This window comes from Macaca fascicularis, chromosome X (assembly GCF_037993035.2).
Source record: "Macaca fascicularis isolate 582-1 chromosome X, T2T-MFA8v1.1".
NCBI lineage: Eukaryota > Metazoa > Chordata > Mammalia > Primates > Cercopithecidae > Macaca > Macaca fascicularis.
Genome location: NC_088395.1, coordinates 107,507,724 through 107,531,482, shown reverse-complemented (window position 1 = coordinate 107,531,482; position 23,759 = coordinate 107,507,724). Strand labels below are relative to the sequence as shown.

At 40.6% G+C, this 23,759-nt stretch overlaps 1 protein-coding gene across 2 annotated transcripts; it reads left to right on the top strand.

Moving 5' to 3' along the window:
• Window positions 1-945: 945 nt before the first annotated feature.
• On the top strand, window positions 946-23,349 carry NOX1 (NADPH oxidase 1). Of its 2 annotated transcripts, XM_065538401.2 has the most exons (12): window positions 946-2,328; window positions 7,509-7,619; window positions 7,864-7,948; window positions 8,284-8,435; window positions 8,531-8,712; window positions 8,794-8,926; window positions 15,581-15,673; window positions 16,478-16,713; window positions 16,930-17,092; window positions 17,436-17,582; window positions 18,142-18,266; window positions 22,599-23,349. In XM_065538401.2, the coding sequence occupies exons 2-12, from the start codon at window positions 7,560-7,562 to the stop codon at window positions 22,723-22,725; spliced, it is 1,503 nt and encodes a 500-aa protein (XP_065394473.1). In that variant the 5' UTR covers window positions 946-2,328; window positions 7,509-7,559; the 3' UTR covers window positions 22,726-23,349. The 2 variants fall into 2 exon arrangements, with proteins under 2 accessions (XP_065394473.1, XP_065394474.1); XM_065538402.2 differs by lacking the exon at window positions 17,436-17,582 and having other exon boundaries at window positions 2,200-2,328.
• Window positions 23,350-23,759: the final 410 nt, after the last annotated feature.

Below are 23,759 nucleotides of genomic sequence, written 5' to 3'. Positions count from 1 at the left end.
CTCGCTCCCCTACCAGGTGCTCCAGGGAAAAATATGTGAGTTTTCCTGGAGGGTTGTTTGTTTTACATTTAACAAAAGTGCTTATTTTGTCAGGTTATCCCATGACATATTTTAAATGCTCAATGCCTTATATTGAGTTCTTTTGCACAATAATGGAAAAAACACTAGTTTAGGAGAAAGAGAACCTGACAAGTACTTTGAATTCTGCTACTAACTGGGTGACCTTGACCAAATTATTTATCCTCTCTAGACTTCAGGTCCTGTATGTGTATGTGGGGGGGACTGGGCAGGGGAGGGGAGCAGGGAATTAATAAAGTGACTAGATTAGATAGAAATATAAGGGTGTTTCTAGCTCTAAAATCCACATTTACCTGCATTTTTCCCCTCTTATGTTTTGCTAGGAGAGGTTACCAGCTATGACGGTGACTCACATTTAACTCTCTAGCTTTGAATTTCCATCCCCCACCAAACCAGCTGGCAAGCTTAGACTTCTCATTATCTCTGATATATACTCCTATGCACTGATTTTTAAATAAAAAATAAATTACTTAAAAATAGTTTTATTCCTCCTTCCTCCCAGGTCTTGTAGTTTACCTACTTTGTCATTCATAGTGGAGGAAATGACAGCTAAGATGGGGAATGGAATTCATTACTCCTAGCTATCACTGTATTTCATCATTTGCCTTGCCTACAATTGATGATAGGCTGACACAGAGTTATTTGCCCCTGTGTCTCTTTGTGATCCAGAAATATTTCTGCTCCCTCTAAATAAACTTCTCTCCTCTGTCTTCCAAATTCTGGAAGTATCTGTGACTGTTGACTTTCTCTTCTTTCAAAGACGTTTCTCTGGAAGACACTCAGCTCTGGAAAAGGGTATCTGAGCAAAGGAGGCAGGAAGAAATTGATTGGTAAAGGAGGTTCGGTGGTGACACAACTCTGTAGCTAGCACTTATTGATCTCTTACTAAGCCCCAAGCATTGCATTAATCACTTTACACGCATTATCTGACGTTAGCCTCATAGCACTACTATAAAGTAGGTCCTGTTATTATCCTCATTTTACAGGTGAAGAAATTGAGGTTTAGAAAAGTTAAATCACATGTCTGTCTGAGATTACAGAGCTATTAATTGGTGATGCTACAACTTGACTCCAATATCACACTTTAAATCACTATATTATAGTACTAAAGGTGTGTGAGTGGTCTAGATCTAGGGATTCTGAATAGGCCATGTCCTAGGCTAAAGGTCCTTTGCCTGTTGTGCTGAGATGGTTCTGACTCACACTGGGTCAAGGGATATATACTAGCGCCCTGGAGACCTGTCGAATTACAGACTGTCAAATCACCTTCACACTTGAGCTAGAGACCAGTTGGTTGGTCCTCAAGGCAATGGGCAGTGAGTTCCAAATTTCACGTTTAGCCAGTGCAGAGACAGAACTTGGGACAAGCAAAAGCAGTCTTAAGAGCTCAAATGAGTCCAAAGGAAAAATAGATTAATTTGAAAAAAGACTCACAATCTGAAAACAGGAAAATGTATGTCAGGGTGTAATTAAAAAGGCAGGCCCATCTGGAATGGTTTAGTTCTTTTCAGATAGGTATTGTTATAGATGCTAAATTTGTTCTTTGTTTCTTCAGATATCCATTTATTCACTTATTACCATCTTTTAGGTGCAACAGTTTGAATGCTGTAGTCCAAGAATTGGCAAATGTTTCTGTAAAAAGCTAGATAGTACATATTTTAGGCTTTGCAAGCCATATGGTCTCTGTCCCAACTACTCTACTCCGTCATTGTATCACAAAAACAGCCATAAACAATACAGAAATGAGTAGCAGTGGCTAAGTTTCAATACCACTTTATTTATGGTCACTGAAATCTGAATTTTATATAACTTTCACATGCCACAAAATATTCTTCTTTTGATTTTCTCAACCATTAGCAAATTTGAAAATATAAAATATAAAAAACCATTCTGAGCTTGCAGGCTGTGGCAAAACAGGTCATGGGCCATGGACCTCAGTTTGCTGACCATGCTCTGGTCTAATGCATGTCTCAAAGTGCTGACTCACTCTGAAAGCCAGTTAGATACTGGCAGGATTGTACTCATTTAAGATGAAAACAGGTAAACACAAAATAGCCAAAATGGCGACACTCTTCCTATCCCTATCCTTTATTTACTCCTTCCCATACTCAAATTTCACTTTATCCCTTGCATGTTTTTTTTTTCTTCCTCTAGGCTGTTTGGTTGGGGCTGAATGTTTTCCTGTTTGTGGATGCCTTCCTGAAATATGAGACGGCCGACAGATACTACTACACAAGAAAAATCCTTGGGGTGAGTATCACGGTTGTGATGGAGGAATCCTATTTTTTTCCTTATCTCTGATTCTGGCTTCTTTGTGACCCAATGCCCTGATATCCTCTACGGCTAGGGTTGCCAGAAAAAGTACAGAATGCCCAACTGACTTTGAGTTTCAGATAAATGACAAATTATTTTTTGATATAAGTATGCTCCAAATATTGTATGGAACACAGGTATATGAAAATATTTATTTTTAAAAATCTGAAGTTAAAATTTAGCTTAGCATCCTGTATTTTTATTTAATAAATCTGATAACCCCATCTAGGGCACACTACCCAGACCCAATAAAGGAAACATGCCATAAAGAAAACTATTAGGCAGTGGTTTTCAAACTGGTTTCCAGAAACTCGGGTGTTCCTACAGGGTATGAGGGGAAGGCTAACTGGGCAGTGCTCCTGCTCCTGCCCCTGTTTCAACCAAAGCAGCCTATATCTATCTATGAACACCTGCTTACAATTTTAAGGAAGTGTTTGGTTTTTTTAAAAAAAAAAAAAGGAAAGTAAAAAAGAAAAAACAAACACAACTTGAAAACACTGCTGTCATGGAAACATACCTCTCTATCAAATAAGAGGGATACTTAGGGGAGTCTCATGGGTGCTACAGAATTCAAGGCCAGCAGAAAGGAGGGCTCAGGTCAAGGTTACACAACAGAGAAGCTTGAGGAAGCGGCAGATCAAAAACAGAAGAGGGAGGGAGTGGGTAGGGCACATGGGTGTGGAGGTGACCAGGAGGAAGCGTGGAGTTGAGGATGGTTCTCTCACAGGCTGATGAACCCGGACACTGCCTGGTTAGAAGATCATATTTGACTGCTACCTCTAGTCTATTATGCAATAACAGAGGATTTTAAAATCACTTTCATCTTGACAGTGTCTTTTTTTTTTCTTAGTAGCTTTCAGTATCCTCCCAATGTACATGTTTAAAGACAGCTTGTCCTTTTAAAAAATGCTTTTTTCTCTCTCCATAATCAAAGAATCCATGTTGAGATCACAACTAATTTGAATGTTCTGTTCATGGTTTATTTCACCCTGCTGTTTTCCATTTTAAATGTTCATCCTTGATCCTTCTTTAGAAAATAACTCCAAAGGAGGTATTAATTTGCTTTAAAAATAGCTTTTTACTAAGAGAATGATGCAATAAATGTGACTAGTTATTAACAGCTTGATCACTGCATGACCAAAATGTCAGCAGCAGAAAAATAAATTATGCTGATGTCCCATGGACATTTTGTTTTTTAAAAATTATTTAAAAATTGTTTATATATGTAGGGGGTATAACTGCAGGTCTCTTTCTTTCCTTCTTTCTTTTTTCTCTTCCTTCCTTTCTTTCTTCTTCCTTCCTTTTCTTTCTCTCTCTCTTTCTTTCTTTCTTTTCTTCCTTCCTTCTTTCCTTCCTTCTTTCTCTTTCTTTCCTTCTTTCTCTTTCTTTCTTTCTTTCTTTCTTTCTTTCTTTCTTTCTTTCTTTCTTTCTTTCTTTCTTTCTTTCTTTCTTTCTTTCTTTCCCTCCCTTCCTTCCTTCTTTCCTTCCTTCCTTCCATCCTTCCTTCTTTCCTTCTTTGTTTTCATTCTCTTTATTTTGAGACAGGGTCTTTCTCTGTTACCCAGGCTGGCATGCAGTGGCATGATCATGGCTTACTGCAGCCTCGACTCTCCCAGGCTTCAGCTATCTTCCCACCTCAGCCTCCTGGGACCACAGATGTGCACCACCAAGCCTGGCTAATTAAAAAAATTTTTTTTTGTAGACATGGGGTCTCCCTGTGTTGCTCAGGCTAGTCTCAAAACTCCTGGGCTCAAGTAAAATTCCCACCTTGGCATCCCAAAGGCCGGGTATTACAGGTGTGAGCCACCTTGCCCAGCCACAAGTGCAGGTTTCTTACATGCATATATTGCATAGTGATGAAGTCTGGATTTTTAGTTACCTATCACCTGAATAGTGAACATTGTACCCAGTGGGTCATTTTTCAACCCTCACTCCCCTCCCACCCTCCCACCTTTTGTAGTCTCCAATGTCCATTATTCTACTCCGTAGGACATTTCATTTTTAAGGCCCTATTTTAAAAAATTAATTATCAATAATGCTGCTTGCAATGAGATCAAACCATATATTAGGTTGGTGCAAAAGTTATTGTGATTTTTGCTATTAAAACTGTTTGCAAAAACAGCAATTACTTTTGCACCAACCTAATAGAAGGGTATAAGTAAAATGTGAAAATCTCCCTCCCACCCCACTCCCCGGAGATACACACACACAAACACACACACAGACAGACATGCACACACACTGACATAAGCTCACAAATGTATCAGACACATAGGATTTGTTTTTGAGGTGGGTACTATTGTTTATTCACGTTTTCATTTTCATATAGTCAAATTTGCTGTTTTTTGGTGTACGGTTCTATGAGTTTGGGTAAACACATACAATAGGACACACAGTTTTTTTGTTTTAACCGAAAAAGGGATCACTTTGTAGATACTGGCTGGAAATTGCTTATGTTAATATATCTCACATATATCTTTTTTTTTTTTTTTTTTTTTTTTTGAGACGGAGTCTCACTCTTTCGCCCAGCCTGGAGTGCAGTGACGCCACCTCCTGGGATCAAGCAATTTTCCTGCCTCAGCCTCCCGAGTAGCTGGGATTACATGTACGCGCCACCATGCCTGGCTAATTTTTTGTATTTTTAGTAGAGATGGGGTTTCACCATGTTGGCCAGGCTGGTCTCAAACTCCTGACCTCAAGTGATCCACCAGCCTTGGTCTCCCAAAGTGCTAGAATTACAGGCATAAGCCACTGCACCCAGCCTCAGATATCTTTCCATGTGAGTGCCTAACCAGTGGTGTGCTGAAACCAGCTCATATCAGGTTGCAATGCCAGTTGTGTGCATCTCTTCCCAACTCTACATTCAGTGGTGTTCAATGACATCAAGTTAGTGTCTTGAAATCCGCCATGGTAGGAGTATTTACATCATCAAAATTGGCAAATGCTAGAAATCAGGAATCCCCCTCTCCCCAAAAAGCTAGTCATTAAAATATTTACCATCACTGCATCACTGCATAGAGCTCTCAGCCTTTTAAGAGAATAACAATTAATTACATTGGTATACCATAATTTATTTAAACATTTCACAGGTTATTTTTTCAACTCATGCTCTCCTTGGGAAAATATAGAGAGCAGTTTGATTCACTATGAAGTAGAGCAGATAAGCAGCAGAGGAAGAAGTTTAAATCCATAGTCAATGATGCATTAATGGCAGCAGGAGTTCAATTATAACACCAGTGAGTGGGGATCTAGAGAAATGAACATACATTGGCATATTTAAATGTGCTGCAATGAGGAAAAAATGTTTTCTCTAAAAAGAATTCATCCTATACAGATAGCCACCACAGAATATGGAACTGTGAAATTATAGTCCTGTATTTTCAATTCACTTGCCAATTTTAGCTTTAAGAAATCTCTGTGATTCAAATAAGCAAGTAGTGGGAACCAGTGTGGAAATGCAGGATCTCTGAGATGAGCAGAGGAAATTTACTCAGAAATGGAACAGGCTGTCTGTACCGAAAACAGTCGGAGCGTGACTCAGCAGAGGGAGAAAACACAGGTCATGTGGAAAAGCCAGAAATGGAAAACAGTAGGGCAGCTTTTGTTCACCACACTGCCTGACATTCTTAGCCATTATGGATACTAGACAGGTCTTGTCCTGGTGTATTAAACTGATATCACATGTTCCTGGGTTTACGATGTAAGGAAAAATCAATTTTGTGCTTCATAGATAATTAGAAAAAGGCCAAGAAATTGTTAACCTTAACCCATACCCTTCCTTTTAGAAAGTCTTTGACATGCACACAATATAAGGCTGGCCAGTCAGCTGAAATGCAAAAAAATTGCCTGGCTGCTGCTGTCAGCTCCTCTGCTATGACAACATTGTCACACTCTATAGCAGTCCCAAGTTCATGAAGTAGACTCAGAGACCAGTTGTACAGAGTTGAGGAGAGAAGTCAGCTTTAGCTGCCATGGAGTTAAGCATATTCTGTCCAGCTTATACCTAGTAAGGCCTGTTTTTCTGGGCTAAATACTTCTTTGAAGCATTGATTTCTTGTCTCCTTTGCTAGCAGCTTCTACTGCTGGATCAGGTTGTTCTTGATTTATGCTGCCTGGCCACCCAAGAAAATCAGCTTAAAATTTTGCTCCTCTGAAGTTCTCCCTTCTCAAATATCTACCTGTTTAAAAATTTTACTCTAAGAGGTTTGCTAGTCTTGACTAACTTTGTTCAATTTTAAAAGACATTTTAATAGAATTGCTTAAAATTTTAGGGGTTTTTATTATATAACTATTATGTGCTTATAACTGCAATATTAGAAAATACAGAAAAGAATAAAATACCATCTGTAATTATACCTCTAAGTATGAGCTTTATTTAAAATGCAAATAAAGGTATATATGATCCTTGGCCAGGCATGGTGGCTCACGTCTGTAATCCCAGCACTTTGGGAGGCCAAAGCAGGCAGATCTCTTGAGCTCAGGAGTTCCAGACCAGCCTGGGCAACATGGCGAAACCCCGTCTCTACCAAAAATACAAAAATTAGCTGGGTGCGGTGGTGCATACCTGTAGTCCCAGGTACTCGGGAGGCTGAGGTGGGAGGATGGCTTGATCCCAGGAGGCAGAGGATGCAGTGAGCTGAGATCTCACCACTGCACTCCAGCCTGGGCAATAGAGCCAGACCTTGTCACACATATATATGTGTGTGTGTGTGTGTGTGTGTGTGTGTGTGTGTGTGTGTGTGTGTGTATGATCCTTAGGACTTTTTTACAAGTGGCAAATAACAAAATTATAATTAAGAGTATTAAGTAAAATGTTACATCCATAGAATGTTTTGCTAACATGTAATCATTAAATCCTATTTTCTTTCATGTTAGTAAATGTAGTCAAACATTTCCAAACTACTGTCATGAGAATATCTCAATTCAATATTAAATTCAGTATATTTTATGTATTCTGCAAACAGAGCCTGGCCTGATGGTGTTAGCTACTGAGAGAGAGGGGAGGCAGCTGTAGCCCCGTTCATTTGCAGGCCTCAGACGAGTGGGCTGGGTCAGTGGCTCACATGCTAGATGGTGAAATGAAGCAGCTAATGGTCTCTTTTTCTCCTCTGCTCTAGTCAACATTGGCCTGTGCCCGAGCGTCTGCTCTCTGCTTGAATTTTAACAGCATGCTGATCCTGCTTCCTGTGTGCCGCAGTCTGCTGTCCTTCCTGAGGGGCACCTGCTCAGTGAGTCCCAGCCACTCCTAAGTCAACTTTCACATTAAAGAAGGAGACCCCAGACTCCTCAGTAGGACAGCCCAACACCATGCTCCTAGGAATGGAAGGCAGAAGTCTCCTTTGGTAGCTAAGGGGGTGGGTAAGGGTGGGTGAGTATTGGCATGCTATGTGCAAGAAGACATATTGGTTATGGGTTAGTGAATTTAATAAAGCTGGCTGGATACATCTGACCATGATCACTTTACATTTGTAGTTTTGCAGTCGCACACTGAGAAAGCAATTGGATCACAACCTTACCTTCCACAAGCTGGTGGCCTATATGATCTGCCTACATACAGGTAATGCAGGCAATCCATGAATCTGCAGACTCCAGGGCATTCAGAATCTTGCTTCATTCATCCATCCATATGCATATTCAAAAAATATTTATCGAGCACTGGGCACTATTTGTCAGGCACTGTTCTTGGCCTATTTCCATGAGCTTAAGTTCTATTCCTTTGGGAACAGAGTAAGTGTAAAAAAGATCTCTGCAATCAAGGGTTTACTGGGCACCTTCTATGCACTCAGCATTCTGCTAAGCACTATAATGTAGGATTCTTCTAGTCTCATGGAGCACACCCACCGTGATGTTGCTGAGATGCCTCTTAACATTTCTTTTCATCTTTCCATTTAGCTATTCACATCATTGCACACCTGTTTAACTTTGACCGCTATAGCAGAAGCCGACAGGCCACAGATGGCTCACTTGTCTCCATTCTCTCCAGCCTATCTCATGATGAGACAAAGGGGGGTTCTTGGCTAAATCCCATCCAGTTCCGAAACATGGTGAGCTGACTTTCTAGCAAAGCATCTGAGATCAGGTCATGAGCAGGAAGTGCACAGGTGGACATTGTGTCAGGCTGATATTTCTCCTTTCACAGACAGTGGAGTATGTGACATTCACCAGCATTGCTGGTCTCACTGGAGTGATCATGACAATAGCCTTGATTCTCATGGTAACTTCAGCTACTGAGTTCATCCGGAGGAGTTATTTTGAGGTCTTCTGGTATACTCACCACCTTTTTATCTTCTATATCCTTGGCTTAGGGATTCACGGCATTGGGTAAGATCCTCAAACCCTCATTCTCAGCCCCTGACCTTGCATAATTCTTTGTCCCAAACCATCCTTCTTTGTCTATTTCAGTGGAATTGTCCGGGGTCAAACAGAGGAGAGCATAAATGAGGGTCATCCTCACAAGTGTGCAGAGTATTTTGAGATGTGGAATAATCATGACTGCCGCTGTAGGCGCCCTGAGTTTGAAGGGCAGCCCCCTGAGGTAAGAGCCCTATGGGCAAGGACAGACTCTTGTTTGGAGTTGTTACTGTTATTATTCTTATTATTACTCTTATTGTTATTATCATCATTATTATTAGCTCAGTCCTGTGCTGGGTCTTATGGAGGATATCCATGGGGTTCCTACCTTTAAGAAACTTCCAATATCACTGGCAACAGGCAATTACAAGGGGATCTTGAAGAGAAAAAACTAATAGTTCTTGCATGTTGTGAGACCCTCTGCAAAGGTAATAATGATAGCCCACATTATTAATTGTGTTTATCATCTGCCAGCCTTGCTGCATAATATGGATTATTTCATTTATATATAGCGATAACCTATGAGATATGTACTTCTTTTTTGTCTAAATTTTGAAACAAAAGGACAGGAATCCAAGAGATTAAATAAACTGACAAGCTCTTACAGTAAGTAAGTAGTGGAGCTTGAATACAAGCCCAGGCCTTTTGGATTCCAAAGGTTTGAACTCTTGACCACTATACTGCCCCAAAGCTCAGCTGTGATATTCCAGTCAAATTCTGGGGGGAAATAAAGCATTCTTGAAGTGGGCTTTCTTTGGTGTTCTAAGACTATGCTTGGAAATTTTTGTTAGATACTGGGCGATCATGAAACTGTGTTCTAGGGAACTCAAGGTGTGCCCCAGGGTAATTCTTGCAGATATTATGATTTACCTTTGCTTTCTCAAAAAATAGGTTATATTGAGGAGTAAATGGAAGGGGAAGGTTGATTTGTGGTGCCTCAAAGTACTCTGAGAATGATTAAGGTCTTTAAATCAGATTCAGGATTAAGAGCAATAGCTTAGTTCTCATCTAGAACACGAAAAATATATAAAACAAAAAGCCTTATAAAGTTGGCATTTTAATTCAGCAGGAAAAGGATAAATTAACAATTTTTAGTACAAGAAGATCATCATCTGGGAAAAAAGGTATATTTTCATTTCACACCTTGCACTAAAATATGAATCGAGGATACATGAAGCAAAAATTTACATGTAAAAAAACCCATAAAAGTACTTTAAGACCACATGGGAAGTTTTTTCTAATATTGAAATGGGGGAACATGTTTCTAAATAAAATAAACCATCCTGAAGCCATAAAAGAAGAAATATTTTTGCATGGCAAAAGAAATCCCCATCGGGCCAGGCACAGTGGCTCACACCTGTAATCCCAGCAATTTGGGAGGCTGAGGTGGGTGGATTGCTTGAGCCCAGGAGTTTGAGACCAGCTGGGCAACATGGCTAAACCCCATCTCTACAAAAAAATGCAAAAATTAATTGGGCATGGTGGCGTGGAGGGTGAGGTGAAAGGATTACTTGAGCCTGGGAGGTTGAGGCTGCAGTGAGCTGTAATCATGCCACTGCACTCCAGCCTGGGTGACAGTGAGATCCTGTGTCAAAACAAACAAACAAACAAACAAACAAAAATTCCCATTGTAAATAAAGATAGACAAAAAATTACCAAGTAGGAAAAGTATTTACAACTCACAGGCCATGGACTAATTTTCTAATATATCAATAACTCCTAGAAATCAATAAGAAAAAGCCTAATAACATGATAAAAAGAGATAAAGAAGATATGAACAGAATGATCTCAGAAATGGAGATATATTTTTATCTTAAATATATGAAATGATGCTTAATGTTATTCATAATTGAAAAAATGCCAAATAAAACCACAAGAATCTGTTAACCTGATAGATTAGCAAAGATAAAAAACCTGCTAATGTATGGTGTTGGCAAGAATATGGAGAAATGCTCTTATGCATTGCTGGTGAGAGTGTAAACCTATACAACTGCTTGTAGAGAGTGATTTGGCAGTAGCAATTAAGCTTTAAAACTCGACTTCCAATTTATTCCACCAATATACTTAAATATGTGTTAAATTACATGCATTAAGTTATTCATTACAGCATTGTTAAATAGAAAAGAAGATTGGAAACAAGTGTGCCTCGATGGGGAACTAGTTACATTTTGGAACTTTCATGCAGTGGAATAGTCTGCAACCAGTAAAACGAAAGAGAGAGCACCATAGACACTAATAGGGACCAGTCTCTAAGATGTTAAATGTAAAAGGCATGGCAGTGTATATAGTCTCCTATCATTTGCATTGAAAAGATCATTTAAATGCCTGTTCTCCAGAAGAATTCACAAAATAATAACATTACCTCTGGGGATCTGGAGGGGAAGGAGGATTTGCTTTTTATTGTATATCCTGTTGTACTTTCAGATTTTGTACCATATACATGTATTACCTATTTAGAAACTAATTTTGTAATAAGACAGATGGAGTGCTAGCTACACAAATAAAGAATGGACCACTAGCTACACTAATAAAGAAAAAAGAGAGAAGATCCAAAAACCACAATCAGAAATGACAAAGAGGACATTACGACTGACCCCACAGAAATTTAAAAAAAAAAAACCCTCAGAGACTACTATGAACATCTCTATGCATATAAACTAAAAAAAAAAAAAAAAAAAAACCTAGAAGAAATGGTTTAAAAACCTAGAAGAAATGGATAAATTCCTGGACACATAATACAACCTCCCAAGACCAGACCATGAAGAAATTTAATCCCTGAGCAGACCAATATTGAGTTCCAAAACTGAATCAGTAATAAAAAACCTACAACCAAAAAAAGCCCAGGACCAGACAGATTCACAGCCAAATTCTTCCAGATGTATAAATAAGATCTGGTACCATTCCTACTGAAACTATTGCAAAAAAATTGAAGAGGGTCTCCTTCCTAACTCACTCTGTGAGGCCAGCATCATCCCGATACCAAAATGTGGCAGAGATACAATGAAAAAAGAAAACTTCAGGTCAATATCCTCGATGATCATCGATGAAAAAATCCTCAACAAAATACTGGCAAACTGAATCCAGCAGCACATCAAAAAGCTAATCCACCACGATCAAGTAGGCTTTATCCCTGGGATGCAAGTTTGGTTCAACATATGCAAACCAATAAATGTGATTCATCACATAAAGAGAACTAAAGACAAAAACCATATGATCATCTCAGTAGATACACAAAAGGCTTTCAACAAAATTCAACATTCCTTCATATGAAAAACTCTCAGCAAACTAGGCATTGCAGGAACATATTTCAAAATAATAAGAGCCGTTTATGACAAACCCACAGCCAATATCATACTGAATGGGCAAAAGCTGGAGGCATTCCCATTGAAAGCTGGAACAAGACAAGGATGCACTCTCTTACCACTCCTATTTAACATAGTGCTGGAAGTCCTGGCCAGAGCAATCAGGCAGGAGAAAGAAATAAAAGGCATTCAAATAGGAAGACAAAAAGTCAAACTATCCCTGTTTCCAGACAATATGATTCTATACCTAGAAAACCCCATAGTCTATGTCCAAAAGCTCCTAGATCTGATAAACATCTTCAGCAAAGTTTCAGGATACAAAAGCAATATACAAAAATGAATGGCATTGCTATACCCTGACACCCAAGCTGAGAGTCAAATCAAGAATGCAATCCCATCCACAATAGCCACAAAAAGAATAAAATACCTAGGGATACAGCCAACCAGGGAGGTGAAAGATCTCTCCAATGAGAGTTACAAAACACTGCTCAAAGAAATTAGAGATGACACAAACAAATGGAAAAACATTCCATACTAATGGATAGGAAAAATCAATATCATTAAAATGGCCCTACTCCCCACATCAATTTACAGATTCAACACTATTCCTACCAAACTACCAATGACATTCTTCACAGAATTAGAAAAAAACTATTTCAAAATTCATATGGAACCAAAAAAGAGCCCAAATAGCCAAGGCAATCCTAAGCAAAAAGAACAAAGCTGGAGGCATCATGTTACCCAACTTCAAACTATACTACAAGGCTACAGTAACCGAAACAGCATGGTACTGGTATAAAAATAGACACACAGACCAATGGAACAGAAATAATGTTGCATACCCATGACCATCTGATCTTTAACAAACTCAACAAAAATAAGCAACGGGGAAAGGACTCCCTGTTCAATAGGTAGTGCTGGGATAACTGGTTAGCCATATGAAGAAGATTGAAACTGGACTCCTTCTTTACACCGTATACAAAAACCAACTCAAAATGGATTAAAGACTTAAATGTAAAACCCCCAACTATAAAAACCCTGGAAGACAACCACCCTGGAAGACAACCTAATACCATTCAGGACATAGGCCCCGGCAAAGATTTCATGATGAAGATACCAAAAGCAAATGCAACAAAAATGAAAATTGACAAATGGGATCTAATTAAACTAAAGAGCTTCTGCACAGCAAAAGCAACTATCAAGAGAGTAAACAAACAACCTAGAGAATGTGAGAAAATATTTGCGAACTACACATCTGACAAAGGTCTAATATCTAGCATCTATAAGGAACCTAAACAAATTAACAACAACAACAACAAAGAATAAATTATCCCATAACAAAGTGGACAAAGTCTCAAAAAAAAAAAAAAAGTGGGCAAAGGACATAAAGAAACACTTTTCAAAGAAGACACACACGCAGCCAACAAGCATATGAAAAAATGCTCCACGTCACCAATCATTAGAGAAATGCAGATCCAAACCACAACGACACACCATTTCACGCTCTTCTTTTATGGCTTCGGGATGGTTTATTTTATTTAGAAACATGTTCCCCCATTTCAGTATTAGAAAAAAACTTCCCATGTGGTCTTAAAGTACTTTTTTGAAGAAATATGTGTATGGTATATATACCATTTTAATCATTTTTAAAGTAAACATTGTGGCCATTACTTTACTCATGTATAATACTTTTTCACACCTTAATTATTTATCTCCATTTCCTGGAAGTGAAGTTCCAGGGTAAAAGAGAAAGAACACTTTTGAGGCTATTGAGATGTGCTGCTCAAATGCTCTCTGGGAAGATGTTGCCAATTTGCATTTTCAGCCATGTGAAATGCATGTTCAATTTGCATGCCCACATGAACACTCCCATTTCCCTGAATCCCAGTTAATGCTGGGCATTATTACTTAAAGTTGTTTTTCAATTTGAGAGACTAAAACGGTATCTTGTTTTAATATTTATTACTCTGACTATTTCTGAGGCCAATATTTTTTTCACATTGTTATTACCCATTTCTTAAATATATTTTTCCTCAAATTCAGCTAGGGAATTTTTTCAAATAAGAAATGGCACTGAATTGCATAATGTTCACTCTGTTTGACTTATCCCATCTCTGCCTCTTCCTTCCCTAGAGATACTCAAGGAAGTTATTTACTTGCACCAGCTTAAGAAACCTCACTTCACACAGTCCCAATGTATAACACTTGAGCAACTGTGCAAGAAAGGACATAATTTAGTATTGCTAGGAAGTACATTTTTAGTAGTTCCTGTACAGGTAGAAACAAACTGCTGCTTTGCAAAGATCTCAGGGATAGAAAGGCTGCTTTATTTATTTATTTGTTTGTTTATTTATTTGTTTATTTATTTTATTTTGAGATGGAGTCTCGCTCTCTCGCCCAGGCTGGAATGCAGTGGCGCGACCTGGGCTCACTGCAACCTCCTGGATTCAAGTGATTCTCCTTCCTCAGTCTCCTGAATGGCTGGGACTACAGGCGCCCACCACCACACTCAGCTAATTTTTGTATTTTTAGTAGAGATGGGTTTTCACCGTGTTAGCCAGGCTTGTCTTGAACTCCTGACCTCAAGTGATCCACTCGCCTCAGCTTCCCAAAGTACTGGGATTACAGGTGTGAACCACCACGCCTGGCCAAAAAGCTGACTTTAAAAAAAATGTAGACAAGGTAAAAAATAAAAATAAAAAAAAAAGTGACTACGTTAAATGTTTAAGCACTTGAGAAAGGAGGTGATGGATAAGTACTGAGTTTTATGAGCCAATAGCATCAGCCACATACTTTCCCTTTCTTGTGTTTATTTTGTTTTTAATCATCTGCTTCTATTTCACATCTACTTTCTCTGTTGGTTTTTTAGATTGTACAAGCTGTCCTCGAAGATAATCTTAGATTCTTAAAATTAAATCTTATTTTATTTTATTTTTTAATTTTTGGAGACAGTGTCTTGCTCTGTTGCCCAGGCTGGAGTGCAGTGGCATGATCTCAGCTCACTGCAACCTCTGCTGCCTCCCGGGTTCAAGAGATTCTTATGCCTCAGCATCCCATGTAGCTGGAATTACAAGCATGCATCACCACGCCCAGCTAATTTTTTGTATTTTTAGTAGAGACAGGGTTTTGCTATGTTGCTCAGGCTGGGTCTCCAACTCCTGAGATCAGGCAGTCTGCCCGCCTCAGCCTCCTAAAGTACCAGGATGAGCCACTGTGCCAGGCCTTAAAATTAAATTTTACATATAATCTAAGAATAAGGATGTTTACCATGTGTCCCATTTCTGTGCTTTTCTCTTGCTTCTTGGTCAGACTTGTAAATTTCCAGGAATTGGTCTGTTTTATGAATAACAGATTAGCAAACGACACCGTTGTCTTTTATTTTTTCTATTTCCGTCTTCCAGATTTGGTGAAATTAGTACCTTAAAAATGATACACATTGGAGAACTCAGTAAAGAACGAAGGATGAACTGCTACACAAATAAGTCCTAAACAAGAAATTAACGTGTAATCTCATTCTTAACCCTGTCTCTGTGCAGTCTTGGAAGTGGATCCTTGCACCGGTCATTCTTTATATCTGTGAAAGGATCCTCCGGTTTTATCGCTCCCAGCAGAAAGTTGTGATTACCAAGGTAAAGAATATGTACTTTCCTCTTGCTGTGATGAGTTCTCTTCTATCAGACTGTAGAACTAAATTTTTATGTTGTCACCCTGAAAGGAATAAAGAGGAACTTGGAGGCCGGGCACCGTGGGTGGTAATCCCAGCACTTTGGGAGGCCGAGGAGGGCAGATCTGTTGAGGTCAGGAGTTCAAGACCAACCTGGCCAACATGGCGAAACCCCGTCTCTACTAAAAATTAAAAAAAAAAAAAAAAAATTAGCTGGGCGTGGTGGTGCCCACTTGTAATTCTGGCTACTTGGGAGGCTGAGGTGGGAGAATCGCTTGAACCTGGGAGGCGGCAGTTGCAGTGAGTCGAGTCGAAGTCACGCCATTGCACTTCAGCCTGGGTGACAGAGAAAGGCTCTGTCTCAAAAAACAAAAACAAAACAAACTTGGGTTTGGCATACAGTGCTGGACAGAACTGGGAAAGAGGGGCTTCGCCGAAATCATCAGGATGATTGTTTGGTGCACACAATGTTTGTTTATAAAGTTGAATTGGTTGCTAGCATTTAAAAATCTGGATGGAAGCTTTTGTTTGATTTTTTTTCAAAGCTATTTCTTGCTTCTCTTGAAGAATCAGAAAACCTGATAACATTGTCATGGTTCCATATTGCAACCACTGTCTGGAGCTAAGTAGCTGCTGCCCTCTTTAGAGAGGATCTGTGTTTGTAGTTCACCACTGTCACCAGCCCTCTAGCTTCACTCATTCGCTTTATCTGCCTGTCCTTGTTGCCATTTGAGTTTGCCTTCTTTGGTCTATGTGCTTCATTCACTAGGTTGTTATGCACCCATCCAAAGTTTTGGAATTGCAGATGAACAAGCGTGGCTTCAGCATGGAAGTGGGGCAGTATATCTTTGTTAATTGCCCCTCAATCTCTCCCCTGGAATGGCATCCTTTTACTTTGACCTCTGCTCCAGAGGAAGATTTCTTCTCCATTCATATCCGAGCAGCAGGGGACTGGACAGAAAATCTCATAAGGGCTTTTGAACAACAGTATTCACCAATTCCCAGGTAGGTCCTTGAGACCAGAAGAGTCCCAGACCAGAATGCAGACTGGCAGAAAAGAGAAAGCAATTCTTCCTTGAACCTTAAGTTTGGTACAATAGAATAGGATTAAAATAAATACACAGAAGTCAACCATGGGAACAACTATATTTCTGGGAGGATGTTTGAGGTTAGAGGTGGAGGGGAGTCTTCAGTTGCCCGTTATCTTCTGTCTTCTGCCAGGATTGAAGTGGATGGTCCCTTTGGCACAGCCAGTGAGGATGTTTTCCAGTATGAAGTGGCTGTGCTGGTTGGAGCAGGAATTGGGGTCACCCCCTTTGCTTCTATCTTGAAATCCATCTGGTACAAATTCCAGGGTGCAGACCACAACCTCAAAACAAAAAAGGTATAATCCCGTATATCACTTTTTATCTGACCTGGGTCTGACAAGTCTATTGCATTCTTGGGTTAAGTTCTTTACAATTGATAAGAGCAAGCTATCCCTGGGGTTATGAGAATAAGTGACCACTTCTCTTGGCCAGGACATCCACTTCAACAGATTTATCATAAGAACAGCGTCTTCTTTTCTATTTGGAGTTTAAGATAACCCTGACCAAAGATGTTGGAAGGCTCTTTCCTAAGGAAAATTGTCAGAACTCTGAACATTCCTGCTGCCTAAAGTTTGCGGCTCTGTAAATGTGACTTTTAAGGTCACCTAATAAGGCTATGATCTCTTTTGCTGATTTCAGATCTATTTCTACTGGATCTGCAGGGAGACAGGTGCCTTTTCCTGGTTCAACGACCTGTTGACTTCCCTGGAAAAGGAAATGGAGGAATTAGGCAAAGTGGGTTTTCTAGACTACCGTCTCTTTCTCACTGGATGGGACAGCAACATTGTGAGTCCAAATAACACACTAATTCACCTAGTAAACATAAGACGAATGTCAGACAAAGGATAGTGCATATGGATTAGAAGTTATTTCTTATGATTTCCTACCCGCCCTCACACTCACACACAAGTTTAAAAGTGGTGGAAAGAAGGAAGAGGCAGCTATCAGGACTTGGTTTTTCTTTTCTTTCTTTTCTTTTCTTTTCTTTCTTTCTTTCTTTTTTTTTTTTTTTTTTTTTTTTTGAGACGGAGTTTTGCTCTTGTCACCCAGGCTGGAGTGCAATGGCGCAATGTCAGCTCACCACAATCTCTGCCTCCTGGGTTTAAGCAATTCTCCTGCCTTAGCTTCCCGAGTAACTGGGATTACAGGCATGCACCACCACGCCCAGCTAATTTTGTATTTTTAGTAGAGACGGGGTTTCACCACGTTGGTCAGGCTAGTCTTGAACTCCTGACCTCAGGTGATCCACCCACCTTGGCCTCCCAAAGTACTGGGATTACAGGTGTGGGCCACGACGCCCAGCCTAGGACTTGGTTTTTCTAACTTTTTATTCCTCTGAATCCAGGTTGGTCATGCAGCATTAAACTTTGACAAGGCCACTGACATCCTGACAGGTCTGAAACAGAAAACCTCCTTTGGGAGACCAATGTGGGACAATGAGTTTTCTACAATAGCTACCTCCCACCCCAAGTAAGTATATTTTCCTCCAGTAAGATGAGTTTGCGGGGGCCATGTGCGGTGACTTACTGCCTGGAATCTCAGCACTTTGAGAAGCCGAGGCAGGTGGATCACCTGAGGTCAGGAGTTCGAGACCAATCTGGCCAACTTGGCAAAACCCCGTCTCTACTAAAAATACAAAAATTAGCTGGGTGAGGTGGCGCATGCCTGTAACCCCAGCTACTTGGGAGACTGAGGCAAGGAGAATCACTTGAACCTGGGAGGCAGAGGTTGCAGTGAGCTGAGACTGCGCCATTGCACTTCAGCCTGGGCAACAAGAGAGAAACTCCGTCTCAAAAGAAAAAAAAAAAAGATGAGTTTGCGGAGTTAGGATTTAGGAAAGGTATTACAGCATGTTGAACACTCTTAAGAAAAGATCTCTGGGGCAGAAACCTTTTGTGCCATTCTTAGATTCTTGGTGAAGATTGAGGAAATTTCATCTGGGGTTTTAGAAAAATAGGGTCATGATCTTGAAATTGATGAAAAGAGGTTTTTTTGCCCTAGCAAACTCCATTCAAACAGTGAGGCAAGTGGAATCAGTTCTGATCTATCCTACCAAACAAACTAGAGAACTGGAGCAATTCAAATGCATTTTTGGGGGGAGGGGACTCAATAATCTCTACTTAAAGTAACAAAGGTATTATCTAGTTTACTGGCCACCTGAGCTCAATCTTTCTGGAGGGTTTTGAGACATGTTAGAGCACAAAAAACCCTGGTGCTATGAAATCAGCCATGCCAATGGGAAGGATATGAAGCTGAGATTCCCTGAACAAGTAGGCAGGTGATGATCAATTCAATGCTACAAATATTCTTGATTACCTTTTTTTTTTTTTTGAGATGGAGTTTCGCTTTTGTCGCCCAGACTGGAGTGCAGTGGCATGATCTCTGGTCACTGCAATCTCCGCCTCCCAGGTTCAAGCGATTCTCCTGCCTCAGCCTCCTGAGTAGCTGGGATTACAGGTACCCACCACCATGCCCAGCTAATTTTTTTGTATTTTTAGCTGAGATGGGGTTTCACCATGTTGGTCAGGCTGGTCTCGAACTCCTGACCTCAGGTGATCCACCTGCCTCAGCCTCCAAAAGTGCTGAGATTACAGGCATGATCCACCGAGCCCAGCCTTGGTTACTTTTTATAAGCTCAGCTTTCACCATTCTAGAAGCTTTGGAGGTTGAAAGAGAAATAGGATATGGTTCTTGCCCTCAAGGAGAATACATTTGAATAAGAGATGCACACAATCACCTCAAAGCAGAATAATGCACTCCGTGAAACAGGTGCATGGACGCTAGAGGGAAGAAAAGTCTATGGCCACATGGCATGAGGTGATTAAGAAAGGCTTCAGGAAGGCAGTGGCTGGAGCACTTAGTGACTTGGATTCAGATGATCCTGGGTCCTCATGCTGGTTCTCTTTTTTTTTTTTTTTTTGAGACACAGTCTTGCTTTGTCACCCAGGCTGGAGTGCAATGGTGCGATCTCGGCTTACTGCAACCTCTGCCTCCTGGGTTCAAGCTGTTCTCCTGCCTTGGCCTCCCGAGTAGCTGGGATTACAGGCGGGCGCCTGCCACCACACCCAGTTAATTTTTTTGTATTTTTAGTAGAGACAGGGTTTCGCCATGTTGGCCAGGCTGGTCTCAAACTCCTGACCTCAGGTGATTCGCCCACCTTGGCCTCCCAAAGTGCTGGGATTACAGGAGTGAGCCACCGTGCCCGGCCGATATCTGCTTTAAGATAAAAGATTTAGTCTCTACTAAAAATACAAAAAATTAGGCCGGGCACGGTGGCTCATGCCTGTAATCCCAGCACTTTGGGAGGCCAAGGCGGGTGGATCACGAGGTCAGGAGTTCGAGACCAGCCTGGCCAACATAGTGAAACCCCGTCTCTACTAAAAATACACAAAATTAGGCCGGGCACGGTGGCTCATGCCTGTAATCCCAGCACTTTGGGAGGCCAAGGCGGGTGGATCACGAGGTCAGGAGTTCGAGACCAGCCTGGCCAACATAGTGAAACCCCGTCTCTACTAAAAATACAAAAAATTAGGCCGGGCACGGTGGCTCATGCCTGTAATCCCAGCACTTTGGGAGGCCAAGGCGGGTGGATCACGAGGTCAGGAGTTTGAGACCAGCCTGGCCAACATAGTGAAACCCTGTCTCTACTAAAAATACAAAAAATTAGGCCGGGCGCAGTCGCTCATGCCTGTAATCCCAGCACTTTGGGAGGCCAAGGCGGGTGGATCACGAGGTCAGGAGTTTGAGACCAGCCTGGCCAACATAGTGAAACCCTGTCTCTACTAAAAATACAAAAAATTAGGCCGGGCGCAGTCGCTCATGCCTGTAATCCCAGCACTTTGGGAGGCCAAGGCGGGTGGATCACGAGGTCAGGAGATCAAGACCATCCTGGCTAACATGGTGACACTCCATCTCTACTAAACATACAAAAAAAAAAATTAGCCGGGTGCAGTGGCGGGCACCTGTAGTCCCAGCTACTCAGGAGGCTGAGGCAGGAGAATGGCGTGAACTCAGGAGGTGGAGCTTGCAGTGAGCTGAGATTGTGCCACTGCACTCCAGCCTGGGTGACAGCGAGACTACGTCTCAAAAAAAAAAAAAAAAAGTGAAAAAAATTAGCCGGGCATGGTGGTGGGCACCTGTAATCCCAACTACTCGGGAGGCTGAGGCAGGAGAATTGCTTGAACCCGGGAGGCGGAGGTTGCAGTGACCCCAGATCACACCATTGTACTCCAGCCCAGGTGACAGTGCGACACTGTGTCTCAAAAAAAAAAAAAAAAATCACATAGTTTCCATATGACCCAGCAATCCCACTCCTTGTTATACACCCAAGAGAAATGAAAATATATGTCTACACAAAAACGTGTACATGATGTACACAGCAGCATTACTCATAATAGCCCCAAAGTGAAAACAAGCCAAGTGTCCATCAATAGATGAATGGATGAAGCAAATGTGGTATATTCACATACTGGAATATTATTTAGCTATAAAAAAACAACAACAAGGTACTGATACATGCTACAACATGGACAAATCTTGAAAACATCATGCTGAAAAACACCAGACACCAAAGGCCATGTATTGTATGACTTCACTTATGTGAAACGTTCAGGATAGGCATACCCAACAGAGACAGAAAGTAGGTAAGTGATCGTCTTGAGTAGGACAGGGTAGTTGGGAGGAAATAAGGACTGCTAATGTGGATAGGGTTTCTTTTGGGGATGATGGAAATGTTCTGGAATTAGATAGCGGTGATGGTTGCATAACTTTGTGGCTATGCGAAAAAGCACAAATTGCACACTTCAAAGGGGCGAATATTGTGGTATAGAAACTATACCATGATTAGATTTTTAAAAAAGAGGGGGAGAGAAGGGTATGAAAGAAGGAAGAAGAAGGTGAGACCCAGAGCATAGTTGGAAAGATTAGCCTTGGCAAGAAAGAACACCACCTCTCCAGTAGGAGAAATTTTGAGGTGGGGATAAGCTCACAGTGGATGGGTTTAATGGGAGCTAATACATATGTACTTGCTATGTGGCAGGCATTTTTCTAATTTCTTTACATGTTCTTATTTAATCCTTAAAACAACCCTATGTGGTGAGTACTATTTTTATCCCCATTTTACAGGTGGGAAAGCTGAAAGAGACAGGTTAAGAAATTTGCCCTTCTCGGGCATTGTGACTCACGCCTGTAATCCCAGCACTTAGGGAGGCTGAGGCAGGTGGATCACTCGAGGTCAGGAGTTTGAGACCAGTCTGGCCAACATGGTGAAACCCCATCTCTACTAAATATACAAAAATTAGTCCCAGCTACGCAGGAGGCTGAGGCAGAAAATTGCTTGAACCCGGCAGGCGGAGGTTGCAGTGAGCCGAGATCGTGCCACTGCACTCCAGCCTGGGCGACCGAGCAAGACTCCGTCTCAAAAAAAAAAAAAAAAAAAGAAAGAAAAAAGAAAAAAAGAAATGTGCCCAAAGTCCCACAGGTGGGATAAATGTCAGAGCTGAGATGTGAGCCCAGACAACGCAGACAGACTGGCTGCACAGTCTGGCACTTAGCCACTGCACTGTCCTATGTCTCTCATCTGTGTTCTCAAAACAGGGAAGGCTGAGTGCTGAAAGTGTTAAGGGCTGAGAGCATATTTGGGGTTTGTGCGCAGAAAAGGTTAAAAAACTACCATGAAGAACGTGGGAGTTAACAACCAAATTTTTATTCAAGGTTCTTGGAAGTAGTAGAGGCCTAACAGAGGCAGTTTCTCCATTCTATCATTGTTGCATTCTAGCCCGTACTATTGTTCTATTCCTACAGGTCTGTAGTGGGAGTTTTCTTATGTGGCCCTCAGACTTTGGCAAAGAGCCTGCGCAAATGCTGTCACCGATATTCCAGTCTGGATCCTAGAAAAGTTCAATTCTACTTCAACAAAGAAAATTTTTGAGTTATAGGAATAAGGACGGCAATCTGCATTTTGTTTCTCCTTTGTATCTTCAGTAATTTACTTGGTCTGGTAGGTTTGAGCAGTTACTTTGGGGTAAGAATGTACCTCTCAAGCCTTGACTCCCTGGTATTCTTTTTTTGATTGCATTCAACTTCGTTACTTGAGCTTCAGCAACTAAAGAAGTTCTGAAGTTCTTAAAGTTCTGAAGTTCTTAAACCCATGGATCCTTTCTTGGAAAAATAACTGTAAACCTTTCTGGACAGCCATGACTGTAGCAAGGCTTGATAGCAGAGGTTTGGTGGTTGAGTTATACAAATAACCCCAGGTGATTTTATCAATTCTGGTGTTACCATCTCCTGAATTTTGGTTTGTAATCTTTTGTCCCTCCCATCCCCACAGAAGATTTCTAAGTAGGTTGACTTTTTAAATAAAAATTTATTGAATAATTAATGACAAACATAACAATAAACATAAATAATAAACAAAATTACTGAGAACCCCATCCCCATATAACACCAACAGTGTACATTTTTACTGTTACTTTTGATATGGTCTTATCCAGTGTGAACAGCAATTTATTCTTATTTTTGCTTGTCAAAAAATAAAGGATTTTCTTCTTTGCTTGATGAATGAGTCTTTTGTTACTTCTTTTTGGGCTCTCCATTTGGGAAAGAAAATCTAGAAAGTATGCTAATTGTAATTGAAATTGTATTACAATTGCAAGTCAGCTATATTGTCGTCTTGTATTATTCTGTTAAAAGCGATTGTGAAAACCTGAACTCCATGTTAGGATGACTTATTTAGTCAAGAGGAGCTCTTTATCACTATTTTTATTAAAGGAGTTTATTAATGTCTAGTTTAAAAAATAATTTATAATTTTCATAGATTTTTGTGGACTCCTACCTATATCGCTAAGGAATAATTCAGCTAATGACATAAACAAAACGCCTTCATTCTCTATCAGAATGCTTTTTATTTCTGCCCTCTACCCAACCTCAGCCTAGAAGGACCACACTGGCTCTGGGATGTTAGGC